Source organism: Bombus fervidus, chromosome 2, assembly GCF_041682495.2.
Source record: "Bombus fervidus isolate BK054 chromosome 2, iyBomFerv1, whole genome shotgun sequence".
Classification (NCBI taxonomy): domain Eukaryota; kingdom Metazoa; phylum Arthropoda; class Insecta; order Hymenoptera; family Apidae; genus Bombus; species Bombus fervidus.
The window spans coordinates 15633668-15655872 of record NC_091518.1 but is presented as its reverse complement, the minus strand read 5'-3'; the positions used below and the strand labels follow the sequence as shown (position 1 = coordinate 15655872).

Sequence of the window (22205 nt, the reverse complement as noted above, 5' to 3'; positions counted from 1 at the left end):
ATAAGAAGAACAAATTTTTAATGGTGGAGTATTTACTTGACATTTAAATGACAAGAAAAGAAATCTAAAATGAAAGGGTATTTCACGTTTCAATGTGTTACAAATACGCAATATAGTCAAACAATCTGGTTCGACTATGAAATCCGACTAAATTATGCAAATCCACTGACGATAATTATCGCGATAAACTAGCAAAAAGGAACTGCTGGCAATGTAAACGTTTTGCAATTCAAATCACGGCTATCTCATTTGTCGATAAATGGTTGAGGTAATAAGTGTACCGTAAGAAAAGTGGCGATTCGAAATCTAACACCCGACTGCGTCAGCAGGGACTAATCTTTAAAGCTTTCCTCGCCGATGCGAGTGTCTTCTGGTTACAGCTGTAATTACATGGAAGGTAATTAACATATCAAAATGACGTTAAAATTCTCGTGAACGGTACCGAAGCAATTAGAAAGAAACTGAAAATTGCACAGGAATCAACGCATTATCCGTGTACTCTAATGTAATTAAAGACTCGGCAGCGCTGTTGACCTGAAAATCTCTGAATTATAGAAAAATTATTCCAATTAGACACGCGAGGCACTGTTTCGTGTTTAACTCCTTGCTTTATCTTATCGAGCCACACTTTTCCTATGAATTATGAATTCTAACTTCGCTTCTAAACGATCTAAATTATTCCGACACTTTAAAATTCAACGCTGTAATTCCGCAATTGTAGTAATTTGACAACATAACAATCAATAAAAAATTATTGCTGTGCTAAAAACTTGAAATCTCCTGATGAGACGTAAGCATCAAAAATCTCAACTGACAGCGATAATTGCGAATCAAATCGAATCGACGTGTAGTCACTCGTATTTTGCCAGTCCAAATACAGGCCGGTCATTAAATCGAAATCGATGTTTCGGAAACGGAAGGTGTGGGCAATGTGGCGCAAGTATCATGACCAAGTAGGAGGGGCGTGCGGCTTGTTGCGGCGTAGGTACGTCTTGACGCGCGATCGGACCGGGCATCAGTGACTCTTTCTCTGCCGGCAGCATCCGATCGTTCTGAGGTCTCGCTCTCGTCTGAATCTCGCGGCTACGTGTGTGCTCGCAACCGATTACCAATCCCGTGATCGATTACCGAATCCGTGAGCGATTGTCGAACTCGCGACGTATCAACCGGTCGCACGACACGCCTCACCAACCGAACAGTTCTGTATGTTAAGAAACGATCGTCGACACATCGATTTCTGAACCAATAAAGAAACTAATAGGGGTGAATCGTGGAAGTTTTATTTGTTCGTAGTGACGTACTTATGTGTGAAACGAGGAGGATGTCTAATTACAAGGTTATTTTTCGGGGTGCGAGAATTTCCGGATCGAGAGAAGAGAAATAATTTTGATTAGTGATTGATTAATTGGTAAGATTGTCGATTATCTTTATGTTGATTGTATTTAGTAAATGACGATCGTGTTTATCTATGAATGTTAGAAGAACGTGCTCACAGATAGTGGAGGTGGATGTTCGTTGAGAGGTAGGCTCTGGCTAGTTCATTCATTAATTTCAGCTAAGATATACCTGGTATGTTACGGATGTTGATACAAAGTGCGAAAACAAAGGGTAACATTGAATAAAATTTTAGACGTTGTCGACAGTGCTGTTAATATTATGCATTTATGCGCATCTATTTAAAAAACAGGAGAGTTGATACATATTTATAACCTCGATGATGTACTTATGTATAGACGAGAGCAAAGGAACTCTCTTACTGACACTCACACCTTATGAGAGCAGTTTAATATTCTTCCAAATCGACGTTTTGCTATGAAATACTTCTTTGAAGTCAGAATTTAATGTTTCAATATCATTCAACCATATCTTATAAAGTATTTTCAAACGTTATAAACATCTCTTCAAAAATTTCATATTTTTTTACAAGCAAAGAAATAAAATGTTTACTTTATATCTTTAAATTATGCCGTAGACACATAAACATCCGGGGTCTGCTCGTCGTAATACAAAATTTACCTCGATCTCACTTCACCCCACACCATGAAACCATTCCACGTTTCCACAGCCTACGTGCAGACCCTTTCGTGTGTTCACCTTTCTCCAACCCTGTTACCCAGTACCCCCCTTTCGATCAACGAAAGTAAAACCAAAAAGCGTGCCAGAGCCGGAGGGTAAAGAGTCAGGTGTGGAAGGGGTGGTTCACGAATCTGATGGAGATAACGATCGCGGCGCTCGGAGCAGCAAGTAGCTAGCAGGTACTCAAAATCGGCCTCGAACGAGAGAGAAGAGACCGGTCCGTAAACACTTGTACGCGACGTCCTACGGTGACTCGCGGAGGGCTTCCATGGCTTGGTATGTTCGAGACCACGTTGTGTGGTCCTCTTAAGGAGGCTACGCGAAGTCCAGGGTACCGGACCAACAGCCACCCGAGCGACGAAAGGGGAGACACGATGGCAAAGAAGGGGAGGAACGAGGGTGGGGAGAAAGGTGGCAGCATGTGACCCCGAAGCGTCGTCCCGAGGAGACTCGCCTCCTAAGGTGATTTACGTTTCGCCAATGGCGCCTTTTGTCTAGCCAGCCGGCTGTCAGACGTGTTTGATTTTCGCAATATATTATACGCTCGACGAATTATACTGCGCCCGGTCGCGGCCATAATTCAACGGCGACGAAGTGACGCGCGAAGCTGTTCGACGACGCGACCGATTCTGCGAACGAGCCAGGACCGGAAACGTCGTTCCCCACGCGCCACGATCGTGTCTGTCCCGACCGTTCCCACGACCACGTGGATAAATCCTCAGGGATTGAGCTTGTTTTGCTTGATTTTTGGCTGATGAACTATGTATATGGTGTTCTTTGTCCGGAGGAGATAGGAGATGACTGGGACGATCGGTGTGGGTGATGTCGCTTGGATGGAATGCAAATGCGATTGGAGAGGTACGATGGTCAAGTCGATGTTTATGTAGTAGCGAAATGGCAAGGATGGATCGCGTGTGAGAAACGGGGAAATGGTTGATTCTCGTGAGAAGATGTCGATTTCTCTATATTTTAATTCAGAGAAGACGTAACCATGCATTGGTTTTCCTAGGTGAAAACTTCGACGTGGCTGATTTCATTTGTTTCGTAATAACATAGCTGTCTTGTTACAACACTCCTGGGATGTAGACCAAACACGACAGAATCGTAGATACTTAGCATAAAATAATATTCGGCCAAGTCGTGATCGAGATCCTCCAGTTAAATTCATATGATAATATTATTTTCTTAGAAAATATTTTAAATCGAAATACTAAAACATTTTGATGTCCAATTTCGTCCAGCAATTCTATATCTAAAATAAATATTCCAGGATCCATCACATCCGCTGAATCAGTATTTTTTTTATCGAATAAATATTTTAATGCGGTTTAAAACATATTTGTATTGTACAGTTAACATATTTTAACTCCAATCTGCAACTCTGAATTTCTTTATATTAAATAGTTAATTTTGCACGACAATAGTATGTCCAAAATAAATATTCGTCCGATATAAATAAAAAGATCTACTCTTATAAAAAAAAAAGTCGTCTCCACGTTCTGAGCACCTTCTTCTATATTCATCGAATTGCGAATCCTCCCCTCTATAGTTTTACGATGAAGCGTCGCGTAATTAAAACACGATCGCCACGTTTTAGAGGCTTCTCGAGCGTCTGTCGCCTCTGCTTTCGTTCCCATGGGAATCCCCAGGAATTCTCGTGGAACAGCCAGATAATTAAAGAAGCACGCGAGGGCCAGACTAATTTCATCCGACGAACATCGTGCTACGATTCGAACAATGTCCCCTGAATCGACCGTAAATAGGAAACGCAGATATAAACGCGCGTTCCTTCGCGCGTAATTGGGCGCGTGCATCGCTGTTTGAAAGTGCATGTCACGTTAAGTGGTTCCGTCGCGAGTCTTATCTTATCGAGGGTAGTAGAGATTGGTGAAACAACTACGTATCTCACTGTACGACACGTTTCTTGAAATTACTTCTTCAACCTGGTTTTTTTCGGTTACAGTGTATGTGTACTTAAGAAATTTTGGAGAAGTGGAAATGAGAGAGTTGAAATTGAGGTCCCGTTTTAAAGAATGCGGTTTTGAAGATACGTTTAGTTTGGTTAGGTTTCGTTGTGTGATTACGATGTTGTAGAAAGGATATTTTTCCACGATATTTATGTTCAAGCCTAGCCATTTTATCATATTAGATTATCAAAAAATTCGAGGATGTTTCTACGATTCCTAACAATCTTTCTACTGTATTATACAACCATACGTTAAATCAAATACGTGAAACTCTTTCCAATAAGAATAAAAATTCATTTGGAAGAAATTCGAGATTGAAACTTCGTTCGAATCGTCAACAATACATTTTTCTTACGAAAGATTGAAACGTTACGCTTTTTCTATGTATATTCGATCGACTAACTAAATTTGTATTAGAAAAGGAATAAAATTATAAATGACCAAAACTTAGTGGGTGATTAATATAATTAATTCTAGCGATGATCCTAACGATTCTACTTCGAGAGGAAACGGGGATTCGCGGCACGACAAATGGGATGCGAAGAGATCACGAACGTACCCGTTTTTCGAGAGTGAAACTGCGTTCGAAAGTCCGCGGCGCACGGCGAAACGAAAACTGATCTCGTACAAGGCGTCCTTTAATTGGTCACGTTCGATCCGCTTATCAGCGGGAACGCAGGATCGGCGAAACCGAGTATCCCCTACAGAGTGTTCCCGTGGGAACGATCGTTAATTGTCCATAAAATGCACTCTCACCTGGCACTGTGCTAAAAGCAGAACCGTGTTCGCCACGGAAGAATCACGTATCCGCGAGAGGACAACGATCATCCGAAAGAAATAGCTCCTGCCCCGTTCCCCGCCCCTCTTCTGTCACGTTCCTACCTTCGATAGTTTTGCAAGGGTGTCGATGAATCTTTCGTTAGCGATTACTACTATCCCAACTACACAAGTATTGCATGGAGTATCAAGGAAATAGGAAAGCTTCAAGCATAATACTTTTATTTGAAATAACGAGCTTTACAAGGGTCAATTTACGATACGGATGTTTGCAACAACTACGTAAATTAAGTAGCTTCGAGAAATTATTAATCGCAGCAAACTCTTGTAATCTTCTCAACGTATCCTTTTGCAATTAATTAATATCCTCTCGCAGTTCCATCGATAATTAATTCCCACCCTCTAGATTCGATTACCTAGATTAATTTCGCATTTGAATCTGGAGAATCGGAATTAATTAACAAACTGTAGGCTCGTGATTCGAACGTGCGTAAAAATTGGCAAATGCCTTTCTCAGCCAAAAAAGTATGTCATTGTTTAGAATTATCTGTGTCCGTGGCAAGAAGAAGAGGAAAAAGAATTTATATAAGAAGCGGTAAATGCAGGAAAAGTAGGTAGTAAAAAACGCGGTCGCATGTAAGATGGTAGAGGAATCGAGGGAACCGTTTAGCCAGTGTAAACATTTTATTACACGTCGGGGACGGTTGTATTCCCGCGAGCCGACCGAATGAATCGCGGCATTCCTCTCGGCGAGCGTTGCCGAGGATGAGAAGCCCCCTTTTCCTTCGCGTTCGAGAGCAAACAAACCGTGTATCTTTATTACAGTAATAACTATAATCTCGAGTCCCAGCGGAGAACCCTTCCTTCCATATACGATACACCCAGTCGTCGGCTCTCTTCCTCGAAACTGCGTAATCAGTTGCCGTCTACTTCACTGAAAGCAGCTCTCCTCACTTTGAATCACCTTAACCGACAGTACGGTAGGCAACCGTGGCTGAACACGCTCGCGACTTACACACGGAGGAACGCGCCGCGTCGGTGTTCACTGTCATTAGAGGAGGGAACCGCGATTAGAGTTGAAATAGACTCCGGGCCTGATACAAACGACTCGCGATCAAATTGATTCGGTTGCAATTTCCGTGGGCTCCTTCTTCACTTCCAACCTTTCCTTTTCCCATCCTTTCGTGGCTTTCTTTCATGTAAATCCACCGACGATGCCTCGTAAGTGGCCCACCTTTTTGCCCTCGCCGCTCTGACAATTATCGCTGGTTAAGAAGTATGATTTAGGTCGACGATCCACGGTAGTGGTATCCGCCAAGGTTTGTAAGATACTCGGATTATATGGATCCTCTTAACGGCCAGTATCTTTTTCTTCCCTGCGTCTTTATGATCGCTGGTTACAAGTTACTTTGTAACGCGTTTCGTTTATTGCGATTCTTGTAAAAATAAAAGACATTTCTGAATGAGCGGTACATCCACCCGAAAGATCACATTATGGACAAGAGTAAGTCGAGAAAGGAGGATAAAGTACCTTCGTTCGACAACGAGCTTTTCAGAGCTGAAAAATGTCAAGCTTGAAAATTCCTTGTGTACTTAATTATTAAAAAACTTCCATCTTTCCAATTCACTCTTACGCATAGAAACGGTAGTTGCAGCTATTCTTAAACACGCGTTCCAAGTATTCGAAGGATCGGTCGTATATCTTTTCGCAATAAGAAGAATCGCCACTTTCGTGCCAAAAAGGAAGAAACCGAAACGTAAAGCACGCGCATTCCGCGTTCCAAAAAATTCCACCTTACGTTCGTAGCAAGCTTGAGGCATCCGTAAAATCAAGTCCAGTGCCACACATCCACAAATCTCGGATCCCGAACAACCGTTTAAACATCGGAACGACCTCAGAAACGACAAGAGGCACTGAAAAAATATCATGGCGGTGCGATACACCGACGCGCGGCAATCGGTGGAGGCTCGTTAATTTCACGGGAGGATTTACAAGCTAGTGAACGCCTACCGTGTGTGCGTATTGCCTGACGATCATTCCGCGAGCCGGCAGCGTAAAACCCGCGCGACTAAGCTACGGTATTTTATACGGTGAATTTCATTGTGCTGTCGGCGTGAGAGAGGGTTGCAGAGGACAAGGGCGCGATATCCAAGGGATTTCGTTTCGCTCGTGGTGTCTCTCGTTAAGACATTCGCGCCTGTTAATGGGCCAGCGCGCGCGCAAGTAGCTTTAACGCGAACTAGTCGCCATACATGGCGCGGAAGCGACAGTTACTCTCATAAAATATGACGCGTATCTTCTTATTAGAAGTAAATTGTATCCTCATTACCTGGCGCGCTTCTAGCGCCGCTATCTCCTTCTCTATTCCCTCGTGGTTCTCCCGCCTCCCTTCGTGGCTCGTTTTCATTTTGTTTAATCGCGATCTGACTCGAGCAAGGCAACTAATCAGACCACCGTTTGCAATCAGATTCCACGGAATATTAATAGCCTGGATGCTCTTTCTAGGCTTGTCCCTGCGTCCACTGTCGCAGCGTCGATAACACGCAAAGTGGACGTTGGAATGTACCTAGTCCTGCTATAACTATTGGTATAAACATATCGAATAGCAATTTTAAGGATATAGGAGAAGTTATAATGCGTAACTAATAGGAATTTATTAAGATCTACGCGTATCAATTTTAGATTTATTTGAAATAAGGAAAACAAATTAACCGATGTTAGCTGAAATAGCTAGTCTTTGCTTTGACATGAATTTACAAACGATATTCGAGAATTCGCTCAGCCTGTAAACGAATCTCTGTTCGATTCTTAAGAATTCGTCATAATACTTCAGTGGCTTCAAAAAGTCGAAAATCTAATTAACTTCTTCGGAGCATCTACTGAGACGCAAGACCAACTATTACTATTATTATTAATTTCTATTATTTATACGACGATGCAAGATTTTTTAAGCAATCGTCGTTCAAAATGTCCGATAAAATGACAAAAATTATAACAGGACGAGACATGTAGGATGTTGAGAAATTTTGAGAACTGCTTAGGTGAGAAAGTAAGCGAATACGTATTTAATAAAAGAGGAAGATAGAGAAAAGGGACCACACGGAGAGATTTCACGAAGAGATATCACGGAGGATTATTTCGTAGAAACGAATTATGTAGGTATAAGGTGGATAACGGCGATTGAAGTAATTCGTTGACGCGGATACGTAGGTCAATCGATCGTTATCAATCGACCCGATTCGTTAGCGCGTTTAGACTATCGGTCTGGTGCTCGCGTAACGCTGCATTTAAATCACCAAGCTGCATACTTGTTGCCTGATAAAAATCAGCCGGTACATTGATCGCGGGTAATTTATGAGCTGCCGTGTTGGGCATACCAGAGCGCTTACATAATTTATGAAATCGTCGTATAATATCTGGCTAGTCCTCTGTTCGAACGTGTTGCGCCAGAAAAAAACGCGTCCGCAGTCGCTTGTCTGTCACAGGATTTTCAGCCACGAACCTTTCGCGAAAGATAAATCACCGTCAATCTTATACCGGGTCTTTGCAGATTTGATTATTTATTAGAATTCATAGACAGAGAATTATGGGCCATTGTATGCAAAGTAGACGTACACCAAAATACTCCTCCGCAGTTCTACTTAATTCCTGGTGTATTCTCGTACTACCTGTTCAGTGCGATATATGTAGATAATTTTAGAGCGATCATAAAATGTGAGATAGGAAGTCAGGCTATCTGAATCGTTCAGCGTCGAATATGTCAGAAACGTGTCTATTTCGTGAAGAAATAGAAACTTGAAATACTACAATTCTTAAATGTTAAAGTCATCGCAATTCCTCTGAAATCCGTTATTTCCTTAACGCCTAGTAACAAACCTTCGATGCCCAAAAAAGGACTATCGTTTGTATACGCTCATTAGCAAACGTAAATATTAACAAATGTCCATCATGATACTCTCGCATTTCTCACAACAAGAGCAACAAGAGCAGCTATCTTCACGAGTGCACCCAATCTAGAGCGCTCCACAGATTCGTCGGTCACCCACCATTAACATTACTCGAGACTAATTGGATGCTCCTTCGAACGACATTAGCGTACCACGCGTGTCGTATACATTACCGCGTGTAACTTTAACCGTTCAAAAACATCGAGAGAAATGATCCTCGTCCGTGTACAAAATTGTTTCTCTCCTACGGGCGATCGGCCAAGTCCATTCAGAAGGATCGAGACGAATGTCGTCCGCCTCTCTTTCTCGATCGCCAACGAGAACGAGAATGAGCCTCTGGGCTGTGCGATTACTCATTGAAGACGTTGATTGCGGCTACGGCATACTTACCGAATCTCATCGTCGGCGGCCGAGCGAAGCAATAAAACGCGCCCGGCTGAATTTCGACGTAGCTTCCTCATTTTTTCTCTCTCTCTCCATCTTTTTTTTTTCTTTTTTGCGTTTCGCGCAGAGAAGCACTATTTTACGGCCTGTTAAAGGCCCGAGTAATTGTTCCATCGAGAACGAGCACTTGTCCCGGAGACTAATGGCTACTATTCGCTCGTCGCATGCTGGATCGCTCTTCTCTCTCACGGTGTCGTCAATTTTCGACCCAAAACCACGAACATAGTCCACTACGGCGAACTTTCGTTCGCTTCCTTGAATTCGACGTTATGCAACGTGTTTTTCGGACGTGTTACATGTAGCTGAGGGAAATAACACGTTCTGTACTTTGCTTTCTACGTCGAAATTTCGGTATAATTGCGGGCAGGTTTTTTTTGCGTTGTGTAATCGAAACTCTGCTGTTCTCTTTTCTTGGCTGAAACTTTTTTGTATCTTTCCGTGTTGTGCGAAGTATGTAGTGATAACAGGATGCCTTGTCTTTAACGTATCTTAAATTCCTTGTTGAATTTCCCTGTCAGCCATTTGCGTCATTGTAACTTGATAAAGCGTTCGAATATTCGAGTTTCTTGTAGGTTGCCTGACTTAGTAGACATTCTCGTCACAGGGAATCGATTAAAACTCGTTCATCGATACTTTTCGTAGGCGTCCATGCATAATCGATACGGGAACTCCCACTGTTTTGCATTTCTCTCTGAAAGTGTTATGACACGATCCTTTGTAGCCACTTTGCCTGAATATTGATCAGCGAAACTTGTATAATTAAATTACGAATCGATTTTATCGATACAATAGACGTGCCAGACTGTTCTAGAGTTATCTGTTTAATCATAGAGACTCGATCATAGAGACTGTTGCCGAGATACAGAGACAAGGTAACGTAACGTCAGTGTTGAGATACCTATAAATACGCGTTATAGAAGCGAGAGATGCGCTTTAATGTATCCGCCATTAATCCTCCGTATACTTACACGCCGTAGCTTCGTGTAAATAAACGTTAGCCTGCGCTAATCTCGCCTGACATCAGGCTGACCGATAGACCGATTGATGCGACTATCGATGCGAGAATCCAGCGAACTTTCAGCGACAGGGAGCCACCGATTCTCGCGTGGGTGACCCATCTCATGCTATTGATCCATGTTCCACCTCTGGGCACGGTTGCTTTAGTTACCGATCCCAGTCCTACCTACAGATCCAGTCGGTGTCTATACCTTGGGAAGATTAAAATGAAAAATCTGTTTGCGTTTTTTTACTCATTTTCTCAGTACTTTCCTATACACGATATATTATGCATTAATTATTACGTATTTTGAACGATACAACAGCACGTTCGAACAACCAAGAATCATCTTCTATAATGAAAGCTTCGTATAACTTACGCTACGAAGTGAAAATGCTGATTCACTGAAGATACGACGTGATATCCCACGCGCAATTGAAAATTCACGAACCTATTGTACAATTATATAAACAAAACTAATTACACTATGTAATCAGACATCGATTCTCATTCTTTCCCCTATCCCATTTATCTTTTATAAGATCAGCCCTATTTCAAAGCTCTTAACGAAACCAGCAATCATCCCTATAATAGAAACTCCATAGGGGCCATATAACTATCGTCGAAAGCGAGGATCCTGGCCCGTAAACCCACTGAACACCCCGAATAAGGATGAAAGGGAGATGAACACGAGCACCCTAGGGTCGATGATAAAAATTTGGGTCTCGATGGGTCTTCGAGCTAAGCGATCATGTTCCTGGTTCGACGTCCTTTCCATCTCGTCCACGCCACGAATGTGGGACGATAAAACGAGGCTCGCCCCAACAGCCAAATGAGGCGGCATCGTAAAACGCGCGTTTCGGGAAAGGTGCATCGAAGAAGGTCTTCATTCAGCTCGGTAACAAAGATCGCTTCGGTCGCTATGTGGAACGTATTCTATTTAAGAAACTATGTGCTTACTATAAAACTTATCGGTGTGATCTTGACAATGAGCGCTGCATATAGAACGCGAATATAAAAGAACCGAGAATGTATTCTTGTTAGATTCAGATGAATATATTCAGACCAGTGAAGAAGTTTATGGACTGGATCGTTTAGTCATTAATTTATTTGAGATCGATCTGCAACTAGAGGTTCATCCCTGTGAATTGATATTGTGAAATTTTGATAGCTTCGAGCTGTCCATTACTTTTTTATCTTAAAACCAACACCACTTTGTAATTTCATACAATGGTTTCTGCAATACTACTTCTGCGTGATCCTATTTCTCTGACCAGTTTCGTCGATACTGTCTGATAACGATAACACGAATTCCTTCACTTGACGCATATGATGCGTCAGTGATTGCATTGAGTAGACATTATACGATGCACACGGTGCGTCAGCAATTTCAGCAAATTCACTTAACCAATATATCTTTGCGTTATCTATCGTTGAATTATTGACTTTCAACTGAACTGTTTCTTGGAAATTGAACATCGATCGTGTCAGTATTTATGTAACGAGATTAAAAAATCACCAAAAAGCAAAGTTTATTAAATTGGTTTGTGAGAGGCTCGTTTACGTTCACGAAGATATCAAAATTCATAATCCGCCGTTATCCATCAGAAACAGCAATTTCGCACGTTCCTCTCACTCACACCCTCTTTCACCCATCCGTTGTATTCTCAAACATCCAACACCCACGCGAATACGTACGACCCGAGACGCGGATCGCCAGCAGATCACGACCCCGTGATTTCGCGTGGAAGACAACTTTCGCAGGATGCCTGTAGCGTGCAGAAGGTGTCCATATTAATTCATGATGGCGCGTTATCGGACATTCCTCGCTGACGATAGGATCGTCCATTCTCGTGAGAAGATGCGACGCAGGCGGAAGCGACGCGCGCCACGCTCGAATCTAAATACCTGTCAGCCGTGTGTTTACACGGCACGACGTGGCCGCGCGATAACGCGCACGTCGTTTGCACACGCTTGCACCTGCACGCGCTTCCATCGTCGCAGTTTTATCGCATTTCGCGGCCCAGTAACCCGCATAACCTGCGCGCTTATGATCCAAGAAGTTTCCACTTAATCCTTAAAAGGATGGGACAAAGCGTACGTTTCTGTGAGGCTCGGTTTCATAGCTTCGAGCTATCCACTGGTCGAAGAATAGCTGCAAGTCGAAGATTATTTTATTGGCGGTGAATTGAAACGGGAATTTATGTTTCTTGGATCTGATAGGTTGCTTGGATATTGTTTTGTTGTGTGTAAGAGACATAGGTTAAGGAATTCCTGCTTAAGTTTGGTTTCGTGAAATGTTTTAAGTTTACCACTGTGAATTGTTTTGGTCTACTTCAAGATCCGTGTCTATATTCGTGTAACTTATTAGACTTGTCGATTTTAAACATGTTGAGTTTATTAGATGTGTGAACAAAGGAACGCGTGGATAAATTGTAAGGTAGAAAATATATTTTAATACAGAAGTGTAAATACAATTTGAGTTGGTCCAGATCCGCACGCTGGCAGTGTTACCCTATGATCGAAAGCCCTGAAGCCATCGTCGCCTGTCTACAGTTTATGGTCTGTTTGCGTCCCAGTCTTTTGTCTATACGCTGTCGATGGCTTCAGTGCTTGAGAAAACTAAAAGACCAGATGTAGGGTTTTCTTAGAAGCGGTGACCACTTCAACAAAACATAATGGTTTATGAGAATAGGCTTGTAGGCTTGAAATAGTATAGTATAGCATAGTTCAAGTTTCATCTGTATCGTAATTGTAGCAAGTGACTTACGGACGTACGTACGTTGTCACGCTAGAATATTGCGATACTCATATAAAAAGATCCATTAAACTTACGCAACGAAGTTACAAGAGCATCTATACTCCTTCAATTTTTATTAACGACGATACCATTAAGTATATAGCTGTAAGATCACGAAATTTCCTCGATCACGAGTATCTTAAACCTGGTTCATAAATCAAGAAATCCAAAAGCATCGGAACCTGCAGTAGTCGCTAACATTCTCGTTCGTTACTTTCTACTCGATCCTCGTCCCTCGCTCCTCCATGATCCATCTCTGGGTAACCATCCTTCAGCCGGTCGGTCGCAATTACCGGCACACTTTTTCAAACGACCAGCCAAATCTCGGCGAATTAATCCCACTCGCGGCGTTCCTCTCGCGCGTCCACGCCTCTGTCCGATCGTCGTCCACCTAACGCGGCCCAGTGACCCGAAAAACCAAGCTTTGCCCGTGATCTGAAACATTTTGTGGTCCTTCCACGGACAAACTAGTTGGCTTCCTTCGTTCAAGCTCCTCGGCGTCGACAACGACGACGATAATCGCGAGGACGATCTCGCACTCCTCCTTCCACATGCTCTTCGTACTCGATCGGCACATTCTCTCTTCCAGCTGTTCCCGTTAATTATTCTCGCGGACTTTTCGCTCGCCGCCATGTCCGACCGCAATGACGAATCATTAATCACGCGTGACACGCCCGTACCAGCGATCTAATTATCGGCTAAAAGAGCACGCGGATACCCGCACCGAGCTGCTGCCCCGGGGGTAACGCGTGCTCGGCAGGTAAACCTGATCTATCACCAAGAAACTGATTTTCCATGCTGGAAAATCGAATCGATAAAGTTTTGTTTCGTCGAGTTGCGAAGAGAAGATGTTGCGTTGCTTCTTTGCTCTTTGATTTACGTTTTTTCCTTTCCAGCAGAATAGGAAATAATTATGAGCTTTGCAAGGTGTCGAGGATAGAGTATAAGTAGAATACCAGCTGGCGCATTGATGGGATGACGAAGCGAAAATCAGATCTTTTCTGGTTAGTGAGAAGACTGTCTATTCGGTTAATCATGTACGACGGATTGCGTACTGTACAGAATTTTGGTAATATTTTGCGTCTATTGCATTTTATTTTCTTTATGAAAACTTCAATGGGGTTGCGTTATTAACAGATGCTAAAGTGTTTAGAAAACTTATTCGCGATCATCACCGACTTTTCATCCATCGTCGTTACGTAAATGCCTGGAATAAGAAAAAATCGTACAATAAAATGAAAACGTCAAAATGGGTGAATCTTCCTTTCTCTTGCCTCGCTAATAAATTACTCGAATTTGGTACGAGATGTGTATTTATTGGGAGAACGCAGCAGCACGTAAAACAGATCAGCGTGTCGTGTGTTCAAACGTTTCACTCGAGGTGTACTATGACGTTCATAAATAACCAGACCTCCGCCGTCGAGCACAGAACGGCCACGATCGTTCTTAATTATTTAACGAATCCAGGCAGACGTTAATTACTCACTGTCCTGCCGCGTTAAATTCTCCAGTTACGTGCTAGAAGGTAGCAAATATTGCGCTTGGAGAAACTTTGACGATGCCAGTCATGAGTTTTGACTTGAAATTTATCGCGCGCCGAGCACTTACTGTGTTACGTTGAAATGTGTGGCGATTACAATAAAACTGTTCGTACAATGGAAACTTTCGTTGTTAGGAAGATAAGAAGGATGTGGTTTCAATTTTTACGTAAAGGTTTTAAAGCAGGAGGAGATTTTTAGTTTTCTACTTTTTAAAAGATCGAGAAGAAAAATAATTTAATCGATACCGGTCGATGATAAACAATTTTTCCATTTTATTAATAACATCGTATTGTTACAGGTACTATCCTGGTTCTGCAAGAAAGGCGACGACGTGCTATCGAAACACGCGCAACATTCTGCGACGAACCTATCAGCGGCGCGACTTCACGAGAGAGAATTCGAGAAGTTCTACTTCACGTCGATGGTGAGTACCCTAGAATGTACGAATAGATAGGATACATAAATCGGTCGAAAAATGCTCAAAAAAGAAAAAAAAGATTGTTAGAATGATTAAAGAAAAGATTGAAAATTCAGTACTTTAATTAACTGATTAATAAACTGATGAAGCAAGGTGGAAGTTGGAATAGTAAGTTTGGAACGTAAGCGAAAGTCTGAGTATATATCTACGAAAGCTTCGACTTGAGCGCTACGCTAACTGTTTCAAATAATGGAATCGAAAGCAAGTCAAGATCGGCCCATATATGTCCCGAGATTTCACTTTTTTCACGTCTCATCGAGTCTTTCGTCACGGTTCGATACCGAAGAAATCCCGAGGAGAGTCGGCCGAAATGACTGAAAGATAATAAAAGGCTTCTTTGTGGCCGGTTGCAAATATCACCACCAGTTTCGCAAACTTCCTCCTTTGCTACCGGTCGAATCAATCGGAGAAAAGGTACACGTGTTTCGTTTAAGAATAAAAAAAAAAAAGAAAAAAGAAACAATAAAAGGATACAAGGAAGTGTATTAGCTTCGGCTTTAAAGGAAGGCGTAATATGAATATTAGATGTTCCATAGATTGGATCAGATCGAAGATAGGGATTTCATTTAGACCGATGAACGTGTAACGATGACTTTCGGATTTCGTTGGACAGGAAAACTGCAAAAAATGGATTGAATGTACTTTAAGTAATTGTGCGTGTCACTGGTGAATGTGATTTTGACGTAAGAACTTGTTCCAATTTGAAAGGAATATTTATTTAATTTTTTTATAATTCATGAAACGCAGGGTAACGAATATATCAGGAAGGATCGAGAGTAAGTAAAGATGTAAATATTAAAAAGAAAGTTAGAAAGATCTATAGATCTATACTATTTTACCGACAAGTATCCGTCGATAATGACATTCTTTTTTACATACTTCTGTAGTAAAAGACATTTTCAAAACGAAAACGTATATTATCATACGCATATAGAAACAGAATGTAAAGAAATTCACAATGGGAAAGTTCTTTGAATAAGATTTAAGGAAACAAATTTCCATCTGTGGTTCAACAGATCTCGATCATGAAGGATCGGTAACTCGATTTTCTAGTCAGGTGGTGCCGCCTAGTGTCACCCAGTCGAAGCATCTTCCTGCAATACCGACCGATAAACGCCGCGTAAATTGAACTACGTTAAGAAGCGCACGAGCTCGCTAATGGCAGCGATTATTTTTCTGCCGTGACTCGAGGGGATTGTTTAAATGGTTGGAATCTCATTTGCGCCCCGTAATAGTCAGATCGAATCGCAGCCATTAATTCGAAGACGCGAAAGCGCCTTGCCAGTAACTTTCGCAATTAGAAACGTATTCACGGAGAGTCGATTAGCCGGCGCAAACCTGAGTGGATTGCAATGTCTGGTCTTATCAATCGATCGTGCATGCCCGTGTCCGGCGACGACGCTTTCCGTTCGGTGATAACGGGGCCAACGCGACAACGTGACCTCCGCTTTCTGCGTTTCCCATTTTCTCGATAACCGATCGCAAAAGTGTCGGAGAACCTTGAATCGCAATTAAGTAAAGGTATACGGCAATGATCTATTCGGGCGACTTGTCGCCGCTTATCGGCAAACCTTTTATCGGTGAACGTGGCGTTGGCGAAACGGTATGTCGTTTGAAAACTTGAACGCAACGAGTTCCTCTATTATATACTGAACTGTTCGAAGTTTTTTCAATAGTTTCCTATTACTTTTGATAAATCGTAAAGTTCCTAGAATAAGTTTAAGCCTTTAGTATCCTTGGACGAGATATCTCGCGATACGTCATACCATCGCGTGGGTGTTTTAATATTTAAAAATGAATCTCATCGCATGTAAAAATCTAATAAATAGGTCACTCGTGTTTCTATACACAACACCTATTCCTTCGGTGACAGGATATTTATCAGCACCGTAATCTGTGGAACTTATCTTTCATTTTTCAACGTCCCCTTGCAAGATTATTAACGAAATAACTCTGCAAATGAATTTTCATACGTGCACGCGTATTTATTGGCTGATGTTAAGTAGATGCATCTGGACCAGCGGGGGGTGGCGCAATGGACGACGATCCCGCGTGTGAAGAGGTCCTATTTTCATCCACATCTCGAACCGGTCCACGTCCACCGGTACCTTTATCGTCGAATTAATTTACGATCATTTCGATTGATACGCTCTTTAACTGGACGTCTTGCAATTAACCGGACGCTCCAAATATCGGGTTGCTCGGTGCAACGCGGTGCGATGTAGCACCGATCGCTTAATAATAAATCGGCGATATGTTCCAGTTCCGTTCTACCGACCCAAATAAACGGTTTTCTCGATCGTCGTTGACAATTATGACAGGACCGTGTGGGCAGGGTGCCGATGGGGGTCATTGTGCCGTCGCGGCCAATAAAAAAACGTCCATGGCAGTTTGGATAATGATCCAACAACTTGCAACGACCACGTGAAACACGGATAATTGAAGTGGGTGCCATATGATTAATTAATGTGCTGCTCGTTCGTTCGGGATATACATCTCTTGCTTGTCTCTCGATCGCTCCCTGGTCGGATTAATTGAGCAACAACCGCTCCGGTGGTGTCTTTTTGCGCTTCGTGAACTTGGTTATCGCTTGGTGAAAGTCAAATTTAAATTAGTGAATTGACAGGCTCGAAGAACGGATCCTGTTTCATTTCCCATTTTCGTATCGGTCAGTTTCTTTTTTATAGATGTGCTTAAGAAGAATAAGCAGAGAGATATTCAGATTTGCAATGAGTACTCTTCGAACTTTATGCGTCTACTTTCGGGTACAAGCATCGACAAAATCATCGCAACTTGTACCTGTGTAATGGAATTAAAAAATTAATAAAAAGTGGAGTTGATTAATTTAGCTTCAGAGGCACTCAAATCCTGCCCTGTCTCTAGATCATGCAGCTCTTGCGTACCATTCGAAACCGATCGAGCTACCAGTTCTTTTCGCCATTTACAATCTGTTCTCACTTTCCGTGAGCGTGAATTTCTCCGAGATTCTTCGAGTGAAAGAGAACAAGACCTACCAATTACTAGCGACGTTTCTTTTTTACGAGTCGACCACGAGCGACCCTACGTTTTGTCATATTGACGATCGTTACCCGGAAGGTGGACGTTGTTTCCTCGAAGTACGAAGCGATGTCGCGCGCCGGAAGCCGCATTCGGCCACGGCCATCGAGGCGAACAGCGTTCTGTTAACCCAATTACGTAGACGAAGAAGAGGAGGCGTCGCGATCGTGGTGTGAATAAGAACGAGATGTCTCCGGGCGTTTTAATAGGACGTACGTGAAATCACGACTACCACTCCCGAAAGGAAATGTTCACACCTGAAAAAGAACCGTGATCCTCGAGCAAACACAGAATTCTCGCGAACGCCCGACGAAATTTTACCGTAACCGATCGTGAAAGTGGATGACATTTTTCTTTTCTTTGTGGCTTCCGGTGGAGAAATGTCATTGAGTCGGAATCGGTTCGTTTTTGTAATGGCATAATTGAGTTTTGGGTAAGAGTGGTTCGTTGGAACTCGTTCGGTGTATTGTTAGTTTCATTGGGTTTATATGGAAGCAAAAGTGTGGCGTTTTGTAAGATTTTATGGACCAATATCTTATATTCAGTTTCTTATGTACGTGGTCAAGGAATCTTAAATGCATCTTTAAATAACTTTACGACTGTCGATAATTTTAAAAGGACTTCGTTTTCGCTATATTTTCAAAAATATCGAAGCTTTGAAATTGAACTAAACATTGAATTTGTTCGAATTTTTCATTGTTTGATAAAAAATTCATAATGTATACCACACAATCGATCTTTTAGAATAATATTTATATTCAAACATCTTAACCTAACAAATATTTGAAATTCAATCTCTCCGTACAATGAACAGGAACTTAGGCTGAAAGAAATTTTAGCGTGAAGAAGATAAGAATCTTGTATGGGCGATCACCTCGAGGAGCTCGGTTTTCTAGCATATTCTCGTCGATATGATCGCGAGGAACGATGATTGCGACGCGTTATATCCGGTGGAGAGTGGACGCGTGTCGCGAATCGCGATCGGGAAATCGTTTCGAAAACTCGATTGCAACATACCAAATCGGTACAAGGCGGTCATGCTCGTTAGCCCCGGCGTTTAATTCGCCGTTCGCCACCCTGGAAATTGCGAATCTCGCGCAAGCTTCGGCCTCGAGCCTCCTCGGGTCTGTTCAATTAAGACGCGCGAGCAACGCTGCTAATTAGCCAATAAATATGGAAACACGCGGTGAGCCTCGCCTTGTGTGCGTGTTAATTGAATGATTAAAATGTTAATCAGCTTTCTCGAACCGGAGTGGTCGCTTTTTCGTTTCGTTCGGATGACACCTATTTGTTTCACCTTCTTACGAGCGTATTCGATGAATCTGCTATGTGGTCGTTTGCAAGTTTAGCAACGTTCAAGTAAGAATAAGATACATCTGGAAGATTTAGAAAAAGTACATTCTGATGAAGAGTTTACTTGAAAACTCCATTATGTACGTTTATCTTGTTTCGTTGAGATATAGATTATCGAGTACTATTAAAGCGTTCGACGATAAATAGGCACATAATTCAATGTTGAAATACATCTTTAAATTTTCTCGCCGTGTAAAGCTCAGCGATTTTCTCGACCCTCGTAGCCCCAATTTTCACTGTAATATATCGCGTTTAATGCCTCCGCGAGCCCATTCGTTTCAAATAATCGAGCCTCCGCTCTGTATTCAAATTGCAAAATATTCCGCTCGCTGACGACGAGTGATCACCGAGCAATTCAATTGGCCGCCTTATCTAAGAGCGAGGCTGCACCCGCGAAATTAGGGGTCCGCCCGCGTTTCGTCAACCCTGAATTTTATTAGCTCTACCCCCCAGGAATTCGTGGCTGGTGGTGCGAAAAGCTTAATCGCCTAATCGAGCTCCGATCCACGTGCAACGCCCATCGAAAATTTGACGGATTCGCTGGCTCGAGGGATGAAGATACATATATCCCTCTCGAAAACCAACGCAACATCTGTCGTGGTGATTTTCTCTTACGTTAGTAATATCGTTGAGATCTTGATTATCCTGAGTGAGAAAATTCAGATGAAAGATATTTCGTAACTGGCCATGTTTGCAGAAAAAAAGCGATAACTTTGTAACTTCTTGAAACACGTATTTCGTCAAATACTCAGGAAATTATGGAGAAAGATTGTACCTGTATATTTTCTCTTAAATGACACGAAACATCACATCGTTGTTAAGAAAAGAAAAAGAACGAAAGACAAGGAACAAATTGCCTATCACAGGCTAAATGGCTTGCACTTCTCTCGAGATCAAAAAAACTGAGAAAAAAAAAGCGAATACGCATTTGCCTGGATAAAGCGGCGCATCTGGAGAACGAGAATTCCACGCGAGCCGAGCCGATCGAAGAACGGTGCAACAAGATGCATTAACCCATTAGTGCTCGAGTATGCATGCGAGTGAATCGTCTGACAGAGACGAAGCTACTTCTTGTTACGCATAGCTGGCCGTACGTAGCGTAGGTGTAACGCGAAAAAATAAAGCGCGAATGCACTTCGACTGATATGTGGGTTAATCGACGGGCAAAGTGGAACGATGCTACCTGGTGCCTCCTCGTTAAGAGGTGGGCTGAGTCTTCCGGGTCTTCCTGTTCATTTTTCTGGGCTAACTCTGTCAGTTGTGTAAAGTGTGCTGGGTTTAATTTCCATATATTTTGGAAAATATCTAAGAAAGTCATAAATCGATATTTATACAAATTCATATCTTAATGGATATAGTTAAAAGATTGGGAAATCAGAAAAATATGATTCTACCTTCTAAATATCATAACGATTGTATTGACTATTTATATCTTTCAAATTCCTAATAAATGCAGGAAGATCGTAGTCTAGTTATAAATTGATAATTATTTGTGTCTTAATATCGCGAAATGATTATAACTCTGGCCACAAAACATTAACAGAAGATATCCACACGAGAGATATCTATAACGACCGAAGAATTAAATGCTCGTGCCATGAAATTAATTAAACTATTAATTAAATCAGGTTATGAGACGGCTTAATCTAAAAAGGAAATCGCAGATATCTAAAATTAAAGGAAACTGCCGTGAAAGTAACTCTCGTCAAGTAACTCAATCATGATCGATAGATGGGCGTTATTAATTCACTGTAACTGTCCATAAAGCAAATCACCAGGGCACCGCGCGTCGCAGAAAAAGACTGATTGCATCCAGTTATACGGGACGGAACGCGTTTCTGGCAAAAAACCAAACTACGCTAACGACGCGCTCAACCCAAATATGAGAATTCCGAGCGGATCGGGGCGCGAGACAAGCCGAGATAAATCCACGTACAAGGTATTCCAAGGTCTTCCCTTTTCTTACACGCTAAGCTCACCGTGACCCGTTACATTTACGGGGCGGAAGGCGTGGCGTTTTACGGTTTCCTCGTAGAAGAGACGTCGCGCCGGGGGTAATCGCCAAAGCTCGATTGCATAACGCGATATCAACGTCGCCTATTCGAAGGAAACGTCGCGACGCGCCATAAACGACATCATATTCTCTTTTTACGCCTTTTTTTGTCGTTCTTTTTTTTTTACCATTTTGTTCTTTTCTCTGCTGCTTCTCTCTTCTTTGCACGAAGGCTGCGCGAACATCCGAGAAGTTTTGCAATTGTCATGTCGCGAGAATAGGTTTCGTTAAGATGGCTCTCACGTTCTCTGAAGAACAATGAGCATCGCGGAATGAATTGATGCGACTCTCGTCACGGACCGATCCTCCGCAGGCAGACGATTACGCGATACAGTAGCATGAGATTTAATTCGAACGACGTTTGGTTGTGAAATAATTGAAAAACTAATCAAACGAGAATACGATATTTAGTGCAGGTGTTATCGTAGCAGATCTTCGTTACAGCTTTTTATTGAAATTCGTACTGCTCAATTCTTCCCACAATGGAGTTACTCTAATTTCTGCGCGCGCTCTTCCATCGTATTATTCTTTCTCCTTTGAATATATATAAGGACCCTCGTTTGCTCCTCTCACACGTACTGTTTTCTATGCGCATTTGTTACGCTTGGCAACTTTTGCTCCAGGTGTTCGAAGATTTTAATTTTCAAACGACACGGACGCTCCTCCGTTGAATATCTCGCTGGAACATGCAGTGCAAATGTTAAGTGAGCGTCG

General features: G+C 42.2%; 1 protein-coding gene across 4 annotated transcripts in view; it reads left to right on the top strand.

Annotated features, from left to right (window-relative positions):
- LOC139994041 (uncharacterized) overlaps window positions 1–22205 on the top strand; it is a 303249-nt gene that overhangs the window by 236719 nt on the left and 44325 nt on the right. For all 4 annotated transcript variants that reach the window (XM_072016334.1, XM_072016324.1, XM_072016315.1 and 1 more), the window contains exon 13: window positions 14849–14974. In XM_072016334.1, coding sequence (XP_071872435.1) covers window positions 14849–14974 — 126 coding nt within the window. The remainder of the gene's footprint in view (window positions 1–14848; window positions 14975–22205) is intronic.